The sequence below is a fragment of the Peromyscus maniculatus genome, chromosome 1, assembly GCF_049852395.1.
Source record: "Peromyscus maniculatus bairdii isolate BWxNUB_F1_BW_parent chromosome 1, HU_Pman_BW_mat_3.1, whole genome shotgun sequence".
Taxonomy (NCBI): domain Eukaryota; kingdom Metazoa; phylum Chordata; class Mammalia; order Rodentia; family Cricetidae; genus Peromyscus; species Peromyscus maniculatus.
In genome coordinates, this window is record NC_134852.1 from 199,020,135 (window position 1) to 199,035,676 (window position 15,542).

Here is a 15,542-nt window from a genome sequence, read left to right on the forward strand (position 1 = left end):
AGTGGCATCATGCCAGGCTGCTGCTTTGAGCTTGGGTGCGGAGTGCGCAGGAGGGGGGTCCAGGCAAGAGAGACAGGAGCCGAGAGGAGCTTTGGAAAGTAGGTCACTAAAAATGACTTCTTCTCTTCCCGCTCTCCTGCCCATAGGCTATCCCCATCCCCTGCCCAGTCTCCACTTTGTCCTGGGTCTCCAGGCCTCCATGAGAGGGAGGGCAGAGGGAGCCACCAGGAAGTGTCGGTTTGTCTACCCTCAGCCCAGCCCCAGGCAGGCTGGAACATGATTCTGGCCTCCTCTCCCTGGCCCTGAGTTGCAGCCTAGCCCTGAGGCAGTGGGAGGTGTGAGGGCTTCTGCACTAACCCAAGTCAGTGAGAAGGGACTGAGCACCAGTGTGTGCTAAGCTACATGAAGGTTCTAGAACCCAGAAGGAATAAGAAGTCAGTTTCTCCCCTCTCCCAAACAGAAGGCCCCAGGTAAGAGAGAAATTAACTGCAAAGCTGTCTTAGATTTCTGATTTGGACGACCTCGGCTGTCATGTGGGATCACTGAGCAGAGAACCCTGCAAAGCAGGGTGAAGAGGGCGGTGGGTAGTGAAGGATTTCTCCTTCCAGGGATGTACACAAACCACCTTCAGCCTACTACAGGTTACCTCCCAGCAGGGTCACTTTTGGGGTCTGACAGGGGCCGACTACAAACTCCGGCCTTGTTGACTCTTTGACAGAGCTGTGGAGGACAGGTTCTAGAATCCTCCCCACACTAACCTCAGAGAGAGCCCGTGACAAGGACAGGCATCTTCCTGTAATATCTGCCCCCTGCTGGGTCCCTATCCTCCAGCCCCAGGGCCTCAGGGAGCAGATTCCTCACATGCTTGTGGCTGGAGGCAGAACCAAGGAAAAGAGCAGGAGGGAGGTCGGAAGAACTAGAAAAACACGCCTTCTCCAGTCTGATGGGCTACTGGCTGTGTGGGAAGAAAGGAGCACCTGGACCAGCCACATGCACTCACGTTCGTGTACACACACACACGCACACGCACACGCACACGCACACACACACACACACCTGGGTCTAGCATGGGAGGCCTCCAGTAGCCTGTCTTGTCCCCAGCATCCTAGGGACAGGTCTGGCCGGTGTTCTGCCTCTCTCTGGGTACCACTGTCTTAGAAGGCAATGGAGTCCGCTAACCAGAGCATTCAGGCTCTGTGCTTGCTCCCTCCACAGTTTAAACTTCCCAGAGAGTACAGCTGGCCCGAAAAGAAGCTCAAAGTCTCCATCCTCCCTGATGTGGTGTTCGACAGTCCGCTGCACTAGCCTGGGCTAGGCCCTGCAGGGGCCAAGAGGGGCTCAGCGCCCCCAGTGACTTCAGTGGGACAGCTGTGTAAAGGACGAGTGTGAGGAGGACCGCAGAGCGCTGCACCCGCCACAGGCCCCACCTCACCTCCAGCTCAGGGGCCTCACGCCCAGCTGCCGAGCCCACGTGACCAGGCCTCTGTCCTACACGCCAGTGGGTGAGTGAGGCTGCACCTGCAAACCTCCCCACCCACCTGCTGCTGCCGCAGGTTCAACTGACGTGCTCCGAGGAAGGGACAGCCGTGCCAGACTGCCAGTTCAACCCCAGCAGCCTTTGCGCACGCAGTCAGGCTGCTCCAGCCTGTGGAACGATTGCTCCTGTCACGGTTGTTGTTCCTTCCTTAGTTTGTTGTGGAAACCCGACGGTCTTCTTACTGCTCAGCAAAGATGGTCCAGAAGCCATGTCTATAGTGGATTTTAAACAGGACTTTATTTAGATGAACTTTGTCATTCTCTTAGACAGGGGTCTGGGGGCTCTGCCTCCCCCACACCCTCTGCCCAAGAAGGTGCCTGGTGCTGTCTGTCAGCTCTGAGCCCTGGAGGAGCTTGAGCTAGGGAACAGCCTGGGGGCCAGATATGCTATGGCCTAGAAGGGTGCCACTGCCTTCCAAATGAACTAGGCTTCCACGAGGCTCTGAGGACAGTAGGCACTCAAGGACATGGTGGTCCCAGCTTTGTCTTCCAGCCCTTTCTACCCAACCAGGCCTGCCAAGGAGAGGGTAAAGCCCACTGCCCCCATCCTGCTCCTCAGGGCCTCCAGCTCTTTGATTTCCCCGTCCCCTGGATTCGCAGCCCCGCTGGGCTGTAAGGACTTTAGCTTATTAAAAACGGAAACGTCAACCTCTCCTCGTCCCTTTCATGTTAATTCTGCTGACACCGCTCTCTGTGGCCCTCCATCCTTCCCACATCCATTCTTTACTCATTCTTCATCCTTGCCTTTCCCTGTAGCCTGGCCCCTTGTGTGGGCCTCATCCTTTTTTTCTTTTTCGAGACAGGGTTTCTATGTATAGCTTTGGAGTCTGTCCTGGAACTCGCTCTGTAGACCAGGGTGGCCTCGAACTCACAGAGATCCGCCTTGCTCTGCCTCCCGAGTGCTGGGATTAAAGCGGTGTGCCACCACCGCCCAGCTGTGGGCTCGTTCTTTCACCCCCAGAACTGTAGATCTGCACGCCTTCCAGGAGCCAGCCTGTCTCTGGCCACATTGGAGGGCTGCTTTTGAGGTACCCCCCACTTCCGTCCGACCTGGCATTGGCACGCCCCTTTGCTGCATGCCTGCCTTCCCCTCTAGGTCTGGGGTTCTTTCTTCATCCTTTAAGTTCATATCTCTCCAAAGGAAAGGCATTTTGTCTGTCAGGGACTTTGAAAGAGCTCCACCACTCTGCCTCCACCACCTAAGACGTGCGGCCAGGGTACCACAGGAGGCCAAAGAGCTGCCTGCAGGGCCCTCAAGGAACCTAAGCTGTTAACTCCAAGGCCAGCACTCTGAGAGGCTGGCTGCAGGCCCCCAGCAGCCAGGATACCAGCCTCTCTGGAGCAGACACCATGCTGCCGGAGACGTTCCCACAAGGGACACTTCCAACCCTGCCTTTTGAAAGCTCTTGTCTTCTGAAAGTTCGGGCCAAGAGATGCTCTCAGTTTACCTCCATTCCTTCTCCTCTTGACCAGTGTGGTAGTAATTCCCCTCCCCCATTCTCCCGGAGACCTGCCTAAGGGCCCCTGCTGCATTCTGCCCTACCTCCATTGGCCTGGCTTGGGGGCGAGAATGTGAGCTATGAGCTGCCTTTGTCCTTAGTGTGTGTGACTCCTGGTCAACTGCTTGCCCGAGGCCTACAAGGTCTTTGCAGACTGGTGGTTGCCACCACCTGCTTGGTGGCCCTATTGAGGAGCAGGGAAATGGCAGGCAAGCTCCAAAGAGATGTCAACAGGGCCTGAGGTCTCTCCTGCCTCGATCCTGTCAGGAACCTCAGGAATGTCTAAAATCCTGCTGGGACCAGAACCCAGCATTCCTTAGTGCAGTGGCTCTCAGAGGCCTGGTGTGACCAGGCCTCCTTTCCCTTGGGCTCTGGTTTCTTCCAGAGGGTTCTCAGGGAACAGGTTCGCCCACTGGGCTGCTGCCTAGGAAGGAGGGCCCCTAACATCAATGGAGCAAGACCTACCTTGTCATGGCACATGATGGGTGCTCTGTACGGGGGCCTTCCTTTCCCTCCCTGCAGCCCTGTGGGGCTGTTAGCCCATCCTGAGGAGGGGTTCAGGAGTGTACCCCCCTCCCCCTGGTCTTCCTCCAGGCTGTCCCCATCCTTGGACCTTCCAGGTCCTCGGGACCAGAGCTTCCGAAAGGAAGGACCTCTGCCCTCCTGTTAACTAGAGCTCCCCTGGGCCTAGGTGGGCCGTAGAGGGTCGCAATGCCGGCTGCCACACTGGGGAACAGTGTTCTCCTCTTCCAAGTGTGGCATGCTGCCACAGGGCCTGTGGGGGCCTTGGGTGCCCAAAGGGGCCAGGACATCTGCAGTCCAGACCCTGGGTGCTGGGACTGAGTTTTGAGATTGAGTTGAGAGCAGGGAGAGGGTCTGAAGTTTGTGCCCCTATGGGGTGGACCAGCCCATTACTCCCTGAACTGTATTTTTTTAATGTCTTCCCTCCCTGGCTTCCCGGATCTCGGTGCCAGGTGAGGGGTCTGGGTCCCTGTTACAAGTCAGGAGCCCTATAGGGAGACCCCTTCTTTTGTACAGAGATCTGAATGCTGCGATGAGCAGACTTTTGTACATTTTTATATTAGTTTTTAATGTCAGTGGCGACTCAGTTCCTGGGGCTACAGCTGGCTCAGGACTTTTGTAAGACATTTTGAGTGACTCACTTAGATTTTGTTCCCACTTGCCCCTCTTCCTCTGTAATCTAAGTGCATTAAACATATCTGCAGAAGTGTCCGCTTGTGTGCTTCTTTCTGGCATACGAGGGTGTGTGTGTGTGTGTGTGTGTGTAGTGTGAGATGTGAATAGCTTGCTGTTGTGTGGTTGGTGTGTGTGTGAGAGAGAGAGAGATAGATGAGATGTGGATGACATCAGGATTCGAACCCATGGCCTTGCTGCATGCTAGGCAAATGCTCCACCACTGAGTTCTATCTCTAGCCCTCATTTGAGTTGCTGCTTTCTGGATGCCTAAAGTAAAGGAGTGAAATCAGCACCCTGGCAACCACTTAGAAGTGGAATGAGACAGGCGGTGGCGGCGCGCGCCTTTAATCCCAGCACTCGGGAGGCAGAGGCAGGCGGATCTCTGTGAGTTCGAGGCCAGCCTGGGCTACAGAGTGAGCTCCCGGAAAGGCGCAAAGCTACACAGAGAAACCCTGTCTCGAAAAACCAAAGAAAGAAAGTGGAATGAGCCCAAGGGGTGATGCTGGAAGTCCAGGGGTGCCAAGGGGTGCTAAGATTAAACACACACACACACACACACACACACACACACACACACACACACACACACACACACACACAGCCTTCCTTTGTAGATCTTGTTTCCCTTAAGGTCAAGGGGGGTTGGGGCTGGAACCTAGTCTTCCGCAACGGGTGGGTGGGACCTTTTCTCTGCTGTTTCACTACTGCATTCCTCTTTGGATTTCCGTTGCTGCTGCTGCTGCTGATTTGTTTGAGAGGGCTTCTTACTGTATAGCCCAAATTGCCTCAGCCCCCCGAGTGCTGGAATCACAGGGGTGGTGCCCAACCACACCTCTAACTGTTTATTCCTCGTCTTCCCACGTTATCAGTACACTTTTCCCTTGGTTCCAGAGGCATCCAAAGCTGAGAAGAGCAGGCCTTCCTTACCTCCGGTTCTGGGAGTCTTCTCCCTAACAGCTAGCCACTCTCTACTAGGGATCTAAATTCCACCTCCTCTTCAAGGCCTGGGGCTGCACTCAGATCTGGAAAATCTCCAAACCAGATGACGCAGGCCAGCTCCCCCTTCTAACTAGGTAAAGAGGCAGGGTGGTACACCATTCTCCCCCGGGCAGCCTGATGGCATCTGCCTTTTGAGGGCCCTGTATCAATAGAGTCCAACGCTGGAGGAGGGGAGAGCAGCCTAGGCGTGGCAGCATCAGCATCCACACAGGATTCTGGGAACCCCCCCGGAACCACCGGAGGCCTTCCACATTCTTCCCCTTTGTGCTAGGCCTAGTTTTCTGTCCTAGCAAATGGCAGGGCCAGCCAGGCAGTGGTGGCCTACGCCTTTAATCCCAGCACTGGGGAGGCAGAGGCAGGCGGATCTTTGTGAGACCAGCCTGGTTCCAGGACAGCCTGGGCTACACAGAGAAACACTGTCTCAAAAAAACAAACAAGAAAAATGGCAGGGCCTTTCTCCTGATCTTCAGAATGGGCTGGTGGCACTTGGGGGACTCCTCCAAGACTAGTGACAGTCCTGAGACGTCACAAGGCAGAGGGAGGGGGTGTTAAAACCCGTTCCTCTTTTCCTACGACTCTTAACTATCTGGAGACCTTCCCAAGAAGGAAGTCAGTGTCCATCTTTCCCTGTGACATCTTCTCGAACTCTGGGAATGGCTGGCCCCTGAGCAATGGAGTAGGTCGTGCCTGGGCCCTTGGTCCCTCTGGTGCCCAGGACAAGATAACAAGTGGGAGGTGTCTGAGGCCCGATTGATAGGCCCAGGGGATTCCAGGCCATGCCTTTCCTCTTAACTCACCCTCTTCACCTAACTGACCGGGAAAGCCCAGGAGTCAGAGCAGGGAGGTCCCGTGCCGGTGTCTCTGGGAGACACACAGTACCAGGCCAAGGGTGTCTAGAAAGACAGAGACTTTCTGGAGACCCAATCTCTAGAGCAGAAAGCTCATTCTTAAAGACTTAGGAGAGATCTGCAGCATGCTCTTGATGTCTCCTCTAGGAAGACCTGGTTACTGTGGCATCTATTCCGCCTCCTCTGGTCTTTCAGTGGGAGCTGCTGCTCCAGCACCATGGGGCTGACGAGAGATTTGCCAAACTGGCCCAACCACAAGGGAATGCAAGCTGGAAGTGACTGCCCAGCCTGCCAGGCACTGAGGCAGCTGCCGGCACAGAGGGAGGAGGGAGTGGGAGGCTGGGGTGGGGTGAGGGTGTGATTTGCTGAGCAGAATGAAGCGATGGGTTCCCAGCCTGCAGAGGCAGGTCAGGATGTGGTCTGGGAGGGGCGGCCTGGGGGGGGGGGCACAGTGGACCTGAGCCAGTCCTTTGCTGACTCAGGAAATCTGGGAGAGGCTAGTGAGAGGTTTCTGCACTTGCTGCCAAGCCTGGTGACCTGAATTAGAACACCCCCAAACCCACATGGTAGGAGAGAACTGACAACCGTAGTCTTCTAGCCTGACACTGGCATCATGGCATGTGTGCATGCGCACACATAAATATTTAGATTTTTTTTTTTTTTGGAGGGGGGCTGTTGTGAGACATTTTCTCCATATAGCTTTGACATGCCTGGAACCCCCAGTGTAGGTCAGGTTGATCTCAAACTCAGAGAGATCCACCTGCCTCGACTTCCTGAGCACTGGACTTCAATGTACCACCATCCCCCCCCCCCCCCCCCCCCCCCCCCCCCGCACACACACAAAATCAACGATTTTTTTTTTTTTTTTTATGTCTGGGAGAATTAAGGGCAGACAGAATGGGGAAGGGCCCCGATTGCTAGTGACTATTCCCAGGGTGATTATAGCTGAGCCACATGGGGTGAAGGAAACTTTGAGGGGGTTTGAACTAGGGTAGTAGTCTTTTTGAAGTCAGAAGGTCAAGGACAGTGTTTTTGTGGTTTGGCCCACCCCACTCACACCCACCTCAGTCTCCTGAGAAGTCTTAAGGCATAAGAACTGTAAAGCTGAGGAGACAGCTCAGTGGGTCAGAGTAGTTGCTGTGAAAACATGAGGACCTGAGTTCAAGTCCCCAGCATGCATGTAAACACCGGCCATGTGTGCCTATAACCTGAGTGTTAAGGAATGGAAATAGGTAGATCACCTCACTAGTGGTGGCGCACGCCTTTAATCCCAGCACTCAGGAGACAGAAGCAGGAGGATCTCTGAGTTTGAGGTCTGTCTGGTCCACAGAGCGAGATCCAAGACAACCAGGGCTACACAAAGAAACCCTGTATTGTGATATGTATAATATATTATATATATTTATATTAGATATTTTTATATTTATTATATATTATTTAAATTATTGTTTATTATATATAATTATATGTTATCTAATATATAATTAATATATATATATATTATATATATATATTTGTTGTCAAAAAATAAATAAAACCCAGCTCAGTAGGTAAAGGCATTTGCCGCCAAGCCTGACAACCTGAGTCTGATTGCTGGGACCCACATGGTAGAAAAAGAAATCCAACCCTGCAAGCTGGCCTCCACATGCACACTGTGCTGTGCATACATGTGTGCAAATTGGCACCTAACTTAGGTCATATATACACTCATACATACATAAAATGAGTAAATAAATGTAATATTTAAAATTTTTTATCTTTAGCCGGGTGGTGGTGGCACACATCTCTAATCTCAGCACTCGGGAGGCAGAGGCAGGTGGATCTCAAAAAAAAAAGTCTTGAACCACCACACCTGGCCCAACTCTGCCATCCTTTAAAAGCATCCAGTCCAGTCTTCAGAAACTATATATATATATATATATATATATATATATATATATATATCTTATTTATTTTGCTGTGTAGGCCTGTATTTCTGTCTGTGCACCACATATGTGCCTGATGCTCTCAAAGGTCAGAAAAGGACATCGGATTTCCTAGAACTGGAGTTATAGATGGTTATGAGCCACCCCATGGATGCTGGGCAATAAACCCAGGGCTTCAAGGAGAGCAACAGGAGAGCTGACTCATCTCTTCAGTTTGTTTGTTTTCAAGACAGGGTTTCTCTGTTTATCCTTGGCTGTTTGGAACTTACTCCTCACTCTGTAGACCAGGCTGTCTTTGAACTCACAGAGATCTGCCTGCCTCTGCCTCGGGAGAACTGTGATTCAAGGCGTGCACCACCCCACCCCACCCCCAACCCCGGCTCCCAATAATTTTTTAAGGTAGAATATATACAGGCCAGCATTCCTATCACTTGGGGGTGTAAGGAGGACAGTTAAGAGTTTGAGGCCAGCCTGGGCTACATGAGGCCCTGTCTCAAACAAGCAGGCAAACAAGAAAGGAATGTACATGTTCATGGAGATACTGTGAAGAAATGAGGGAGAGTGAGGGGTGCGTTTATGTAGGTCAGGGAAAGCCCGAGGCATAGGTGGATTTGAATAAAGAAGAAGTGAGCTGCAGAGGCCTCTGGGCGAAGAACAGGGTCAGGCTAAGGAAGAGCAGCTGCAGACTGGACTGTGACACGCAGCGTGTTTGAGGAACCTCAGGGAAGCCAGTGGCGAGAGCCGAATGAGCTGCTTGGCCAGTTACGCAGAGGCCAGGTTGTCTGGGGTCTTCTGGACAGCTGTAATTCCCTGGCTTTTTATCTGGGCAGCCACTGGAAGAGTCTGCATGGACATTTATAGTACTTGTTCATCTTATTTTAGTTTTTGGTTTTTTGAGACAGGATTTCTCTGTGTAGCAGTCCTGGCTGTCCTGGAACTCACTCTGTAGACCAGGCTGGCCTCTTAACTCACAGAGGTCTGTCTGCCTGCCTCTGCCTCTCAAGTGCTGGGATTAAAGGTGTGCGCCACCACTGCCTGGCTATTTTACTTTATTTTTATAACTTATTTAATTTTATTTTATGTGCATTGGTGTTTTGCCTGCATGTATGTCTGTCTGTGGGATCCCTTGGAACTGGAGTTATAGACAATTGTGAGCTGCCATGTGGGTGCTGGGAATTGAACCCAGTCTTCGGGAAGAGCAGACAGTGCTCTTAACCACTGAGCCATCTCTCCAGCCCCACTTGTTCATTTTATTTAGAGATAAGATCTAGCTAATGTAACCTGGACTAGTTTTGACTCAGTTTCCCATTTGCTAGGATTACATGTGGGTGCCACTATTTTTGAGAAGTGGTTCATTTTATTTTTGAGAAGCAGTATGTCATGGTTAACATTGTCAACTTGACAGGATCTGGAAACTCCTGGGAGATGAACGGAAGGGCACACCTAGGAGAGTTAGTTATCTAGACTAGGTTAGCCTCTAGGCATGACAGTCAGGGATATCAAGATAAGATCAATCGAGAAGGCCAGTCCCCTGCCCCCCACCCCCAAGTGCCCAACAGCAAACTGAGAGGGATTGAATTGAATGTAGTGTTATCTCCCTCTGCTTCCTGACTGGGCGCAGTGGGACCAGCCTCCTCCAGCTCAGGCTGCCATGACTTCCTCAGTACACTGGACTGTATCCTGGAACTGTGAGCCAAAATGAACCCTTGCTTCCTTCTTTAAGCTGCCTCTGTCGGGTATTTAATGGTCCCAACACAAGAGGAACGAGGCAGGTTCTGTGTTGTACAGGCTGAGCTCCGCACTCTGTGCTTAGATGTTCCTCTTACCTCAACCTCAAGTGGGACCACAAGTACGCGCCACAACATGTGACTGCTGAGTTTTTTGTTTTTCTTAAATATGTATTTTTGTGTGTGTGAGTGTTTTGCCTGCATTGTATGTTGTATGCATGTGCACCACATGCTTGACTGGTGCCCTTGGAAGTCAGAAGAAAGTGTTGGATCCCCTGGAACTGGACCTATAGGTAGGTGGCTGTGATCCATCACATGGGTGCCAGGAATCAAACCCAGGTCCTCTGGAAGAACAGCCAGTGCTCTTAACTGCTGAACCTTCTGAACCATTTCTCCAGCCCTTTATTTTTACTTTCAATCTGTGTGTGTGTGTGTGTGTGTGTGTGTGTGTGTGTGTGTGTGTGTGTGTGTTGTAGGTACCTACAGAGTTGAGAATAGGGCATTGGAGCCCCTGGAGCTGGAGTTACAGGCAATTTAAACCGTCCTCTGTCCCTGATGTATATTTTACGAAGAATATACTCAGCCAGGTATGCTGGGACACACCTTTAGTCCCAGCACTTGGTAGGTAGAGGTAGGCCAATCACTGTGGGTTTGAGGTCAGCCTGCTCTACATAGTAAATTCCACAATAGCCAGGGCTACATAGAGAGACCCTGTCTCAAAAACAACAAAAGAATATCCTCAATATTATGTTACAAATTAATTCCAGGAGATAAGAACAGAAGCAGAAACAGGACCCACTGAAAGAGATTATAATGAAATCCTGGATATTTGAAGCAGTCACGGGCTGGGAGCTGGAGCTCTGGTCGTGTATTGCAGGAGTCAGGGTCTGATATCCAACACCACAAACAATAGAAATAAAAGCAATCAATGCTTTGCTGAGTCAGGCTGGGCTGTAGCTCGATTAGTAGAGTACATGTTTAGTATGCATGAAGCCCCCAGCACCATACGTAAAAAGTCAGGCATGGTGGCACAGGTTTGTAATCTCATCACTTGGGAGATAAAGGCAGGAGAGTCAGGAGTTCAAGGTTAGCCTGGGTGATATATAGAGTTTGAGGACAGCCTGGGTTATATAAGTCCATGTCTCAGAAAAACTAAAATAAATAAGTAAATAAATAAATGAGTGGATTTTCCAAGTCTGGCATCTGGAAGACTATGGCAGGGTCAGGGTTAGGAGAATGCTGAAATAATGTTTTGATGTGTTAGGTTTGAGATCCGTGTAGCTCCCACTTAAAGAAGGCACATGATGACAGAAGCAGGCGGAGCTCTGCAGTTGAGGCCAGCCTGGGCTACAAAGCAAGTTCCAGGACAGCCAGGGCCACATAGAAAAACCCTGTCGTGAAAGACAAAAAAAAAAAAAAAAAAAAAAGAAAAAGAAAAAGAAAAAAGGCACATGAAAAGCTGGTATCCTGGAGGGTGCTCTGAAGAGAAGGATCTAGCTGCAGCTCCTGATGCTGGCGGAGTGGTTGGTGGCGTGAAAGGCAGACATCCTGGTTATTGCTCTCACACCTGGCTGGGCAATGGCTAAGTGTCCCTTGTCCATGGAGCCATAGGAGTGCACCCAGGAGCAGGAGCAGGCTGCAGCAGGGGAGGAATGAGAAGCTCGGGGTCTAACACATGGGACTCCAAAGTGCCTGGGAGAAATCTGTGGTGAGCTGTGTGGAGCTCTCAAGCAGCAGGTCACTAGTTAACGGTCTAGAAAGACTCACTGGGGAGACAGACATAAAGGCTCAGTAGTAAAGGAGACATGTGACTAGGAAAAAGGGGCATGGAGGGCTGGACTCTCAGAACTGTAACATCTCCAACTTAGAAGAGGAAGAAAACCAGAAGAATCTGGTGTCTTCCAAGTCACAGTTGAGAAAATGGGAGGGGAGAAGAATCCTCTAGACTGATCTTCTATAGCTCATCAATAAGGAAGCCAGAGACGTGTCCTCCACCTGCTTCTAGCAAACATGGCTTAGAAGCCATCTTCTCACTGTTCAATCAGACGTGTGTATGCATGAATTCATGGATTCCTTTGTCCACCATATGGCCTCTCACACAAGTGCAGCAGCAAAGTATTAAAGACACCGCTGTCTTCAGTCCTCAAGGATCAGGGACCCAGATGTCATGATGAACAGGATTTGGAACTTAGTTCTGTGACTTAGAAAAGTCTCTGAGCCAGGCGTGATGATGCATGCCTTTAATTCCAGCACTTGGGAGGCAGATGCAGGTAAATCTCTTGTGAATTTGAGGCCAGCCTGGTCTGTAAAGTGAGTTCCCCCAGGACAGCCAGGGCTACACAGAGAAACCCTGTCTCAAACAAACAAAGTCTTTGAAATTCATACATTTAGTACATACTTCCCACTGAGCCTATACATAGATGTACCCCTCAACATTGCAATTAGATATCTGAGCCAATCAAATATAACATAGAAAATGCCTCTACCAGAACTGAATGCTCTTTGAGTCCCCCATTCTTAGTAAGTAGCCACTTACTAAAGTTTTCTTCTTCAGGCCCAACAAGAAACTTCTGGGAGTCATTTAAAACAGTTTCAAGCCAGGCCTGGTGGTACAAGCCTGTTATCTCTGCTGTTCAGGAGGCTGAGGCAGGAGGATTACAAATTCAAGGTCTGACTGGGCTACAAATCAAGTTTAAAGCTAGATTGGGCAACTTAATGAAACCCTGCACCCTATTTTAAAAAAAAAAGACATTTGTAGTTAGAGTTCAGTGATGGAGTACTTACCTAACATCCTAGTATGAGTAAGCCTCTGGGTTTAATCCATTCCCAGACCCAGAAACAAGTCATTGCACATTGTATATCTGTGTCAATGAGTTATCATATTAGAAATTATGAGTATCATCTTGGCTCAGATTTCCATTGCTGTGATGAAATAACCTGACCAAAAGCAACTTGGGGAAGAAAGGGTTTATTTCATCTCACAAGCCTGTAGTCCATCATCCAGGGAAGTCAGGGCGGGAACTCATGGCAGGAACTCGGAGAGAGAAACAAAGGCACAGGTCATAGAACAGAGCTGCTTACTGGCATGCTCAGCCCGCTTTCTTACAGAATCCAGGACCATCAGCCCAGGGATGGCACCACCATCATGAGCTGGGCCCTCCCCCATCAATCATCATCAACCAAGAAAATGCCTCACAGGCTTGCCTACAGGCCATTTTCTCAACTGAGATTCCCTCTTTCAAAATGACTCTAGTTTATGTCAAGTTGACATAAAACTAGTCAGCATAACTATGTATAACTATGATATGTTTTAATTAAGAATTTTAAAAAGGCTGGGCATGGTGGCACACGCCTTTAATCCCAGCACTTGGGAGGCAGAGGCAGGCGGATCTCTGTGAGTTTAAGGCCAGCCTGGTCTACAGAGTGAGTTCCAGGACAGCCAGGATCATTACACAGAGAAACCCTGTCTCAAAACAACAAAAAGGAATTTAAAAAAGAACTTGAGTCGTGAAGGATAGCTCACACTTGCAGGCGGGAGGCTCAGAGTGGACTCCCCAGAGCCCATGTGAAAAGCCAGGCGCTTCTGAGTGCTCTGCTGGGGATGTGGAGACAGCCAACCAAATCTATTTAGTGGTCTCCAGACAAGTGAGAGGCCTGTCTCAAAAGAAAGCAGACATACCTGAGGAACACCACCAATCAACACTGTGCTCTGGGTGCTGTGTGCCTGGGTGCATGCCGCAATGTGGGATGTAGTTTGGCCAAGGTTTGCCTAACATGTACAAAGCTCTGCATCAATTGCCTCCACCACAAACTAGATAAAACATTATGTAAGATAATGGAGGAATTAAACGTGTGTGTATATTCTTAGCAGGCTATACATGATGGTAAGTACATCTCGGTCCTATTCCTACCTAGCCCCTATTGTTATATGGACTCCCCTCCGCCCCAGAGCTAATCCAACAGTAAGTCCTGTTGGTTCTCCTTCCGATATATACCAAGCCCAGCGGCTCACAGCCAGTTTAGAGTCCAAATTCCTTCCTGTGTCTGTGACTGGCAATATTCTGTGTGTTCTGGCCCCTACCTATTTCTCTTGCTCCCATGATGCCTTCTTTCTGCCAGGAACGAGCTTGTGCATTTGTTTTTGCCTTTTGATGAGAGTACTCCTCGCCAGGTTGTCAGTAGTGCGCATTCAGATCTGGGCTCAGATGTCACTTTTACTTAGAGCCTTTGTGTGCCTCTTACTCAGAAATTATCCTACATATACTCATTTTTTTAAAAATATACGTTTTCCAGGAAATTCCCTGGGACTAGAAAAATGTCACCAGTATAAGAGGTCTTTGTTACACTGTATATTCATTGACTGACCAACTAACTCAGGGAGATGGCTACAGTTCTTTAAACATCAATTTCCTTATCCATAGGAAAAGGGATTACTAGCTGGGTAGTTTTAAGCTTCAGAGATGTAGGGGAAAGTATCCAGGAAATAGGGCAAAAGCTCCACGGCGAACCTTTGCAATTCCCTACTCAATTCCTCTAGACACTTGAGCAGACTGATTGACAACCCTTCCTTCCTCTCAAGTAAAAAGAGCTACCGCCAAAGAGGCCAGGAAAAAATGGTCCCACAGGCAGGCGCCTTCATCGCCGTTTTAAGAAGCTCGGACAGAGCCCCTCCCTCGGCACCCAATGTTTAATGTACCGAAGTTGGTGCCAGTCACGTGAGATCACGGCGGTTCGCCACGCCTTAAGGAGGAGGAGCCTCACCCCGAGGACCAATAGCACAAGCCGCTTCAGGAACAGCCCTAATTCCAGACAGGGAAGGGGGCGGGGCCGAGAGCCTAAGCAGCTGTAAGAGCACTTCCGGAAAACACGCCCCTCCCCTCCCCCCCTCCCCGTTCATGTCGCTGGTACCGGGTGGGCTGGACCAGCGGGTGCTGATTAAAGGCGCCGCCGGCCGCTTCCCCCTCCCCCTCCCCGCCTCCCCGCCCCCTCCCCGAGTAGCGGGACCGGCCTTGATGTAGGGACGCCCCCCACACCCCCGCGCTCCTCTCACCTTTCTCCGCCAGCCCTGAGCTCTGCCATCCTCCTGCCTTCCCGCGCCCCCATCTTGCCGGCCTCACTCTGCTTCCAACCCATTGTATGCGGGGCGGCCGCGAACCCGGGCCGGAGCCGGGGGACCCCAGCGAACCCACCCCCTGAGTGGGTGCCGCGGGCCGAGGCCCCTCCTCCACCGTGCTGCCCCGGGCTGGGGCGGGAGAGCCCTCCCCTCGCGGCTCCGGTGCTGGGGGTTGGTGGGCCGCACCCCCAGCCCCAGCGCGAGCCCCCCAGTTCCCTTTCCTAGGGGAGAGCCGGAGAGACCCGAGGCAGGGAAAAGCAGCCTCGAACTGCCCGGCCCGCTGATCATTTTTATTATCGAGATTATTATTAAAAGGGGGCGGGACCCCAGGATGCGGAGAAGGGGGCCGGAGACGCAGCTATTTCTATTAAACAGATTATTCTTGAAATAATACACGCAAGATGGCTGAAGGTGGCTGTGATGAGAGTGTTCGGGCTGGGGGTGGTTTCTATCTTTTTTCCCCCCGTTTTTCTTTTTCATTTTTTTTTTTTTTTTTTTTGATCTGAGGATAAAGCTCTGAAGCGACAGCCGCAGCGGAGACCCTGCCCGGAGTGCCCGCCCTCCTCTCACTTGAGAAGCTGCGGGAGAGGACAAACGGACCCACGGACCGAGCGACGGGCGCGGGCCCGCCCCGGACGCGTCGCCCGGGCAGCGCTGGGGGCCGCAGGCGCTCGCCGTTCTGCCGACTTCTTCCAATT

General features: G+C 51.1%; 1 protein-coding gene across 4 annotated transcripts in view; it reads left to right on the top strand.

Annotated features, from left to right (window-relative positions):
• The window catches only part of Sufu (SUFU negative regulator of hedgehog signaling), a 96,242-nt gene extending 94,058 nt beyond the window's left edge, over positions 1-2,184 (top strand). For all 4 annotated transcript variants that reach the window (XM_006983342.4, XM_006983341.4, XM_016001856.3 and 1 more), the window contains one exon: positions 1,216-2,184. In XM_006983342.4, the coding sequence (XP_006983404.2) occupies positions 1,216-1,305 (90 nt within the window). In that variant the 3' untranslated portion in view covers positions 1,306-2,184. The remainder of the gene's footprint in view (positions 1-1,215) is intronic.
• Positions 2,185-15,542: the final 13,358 nt, after the last annotated feature.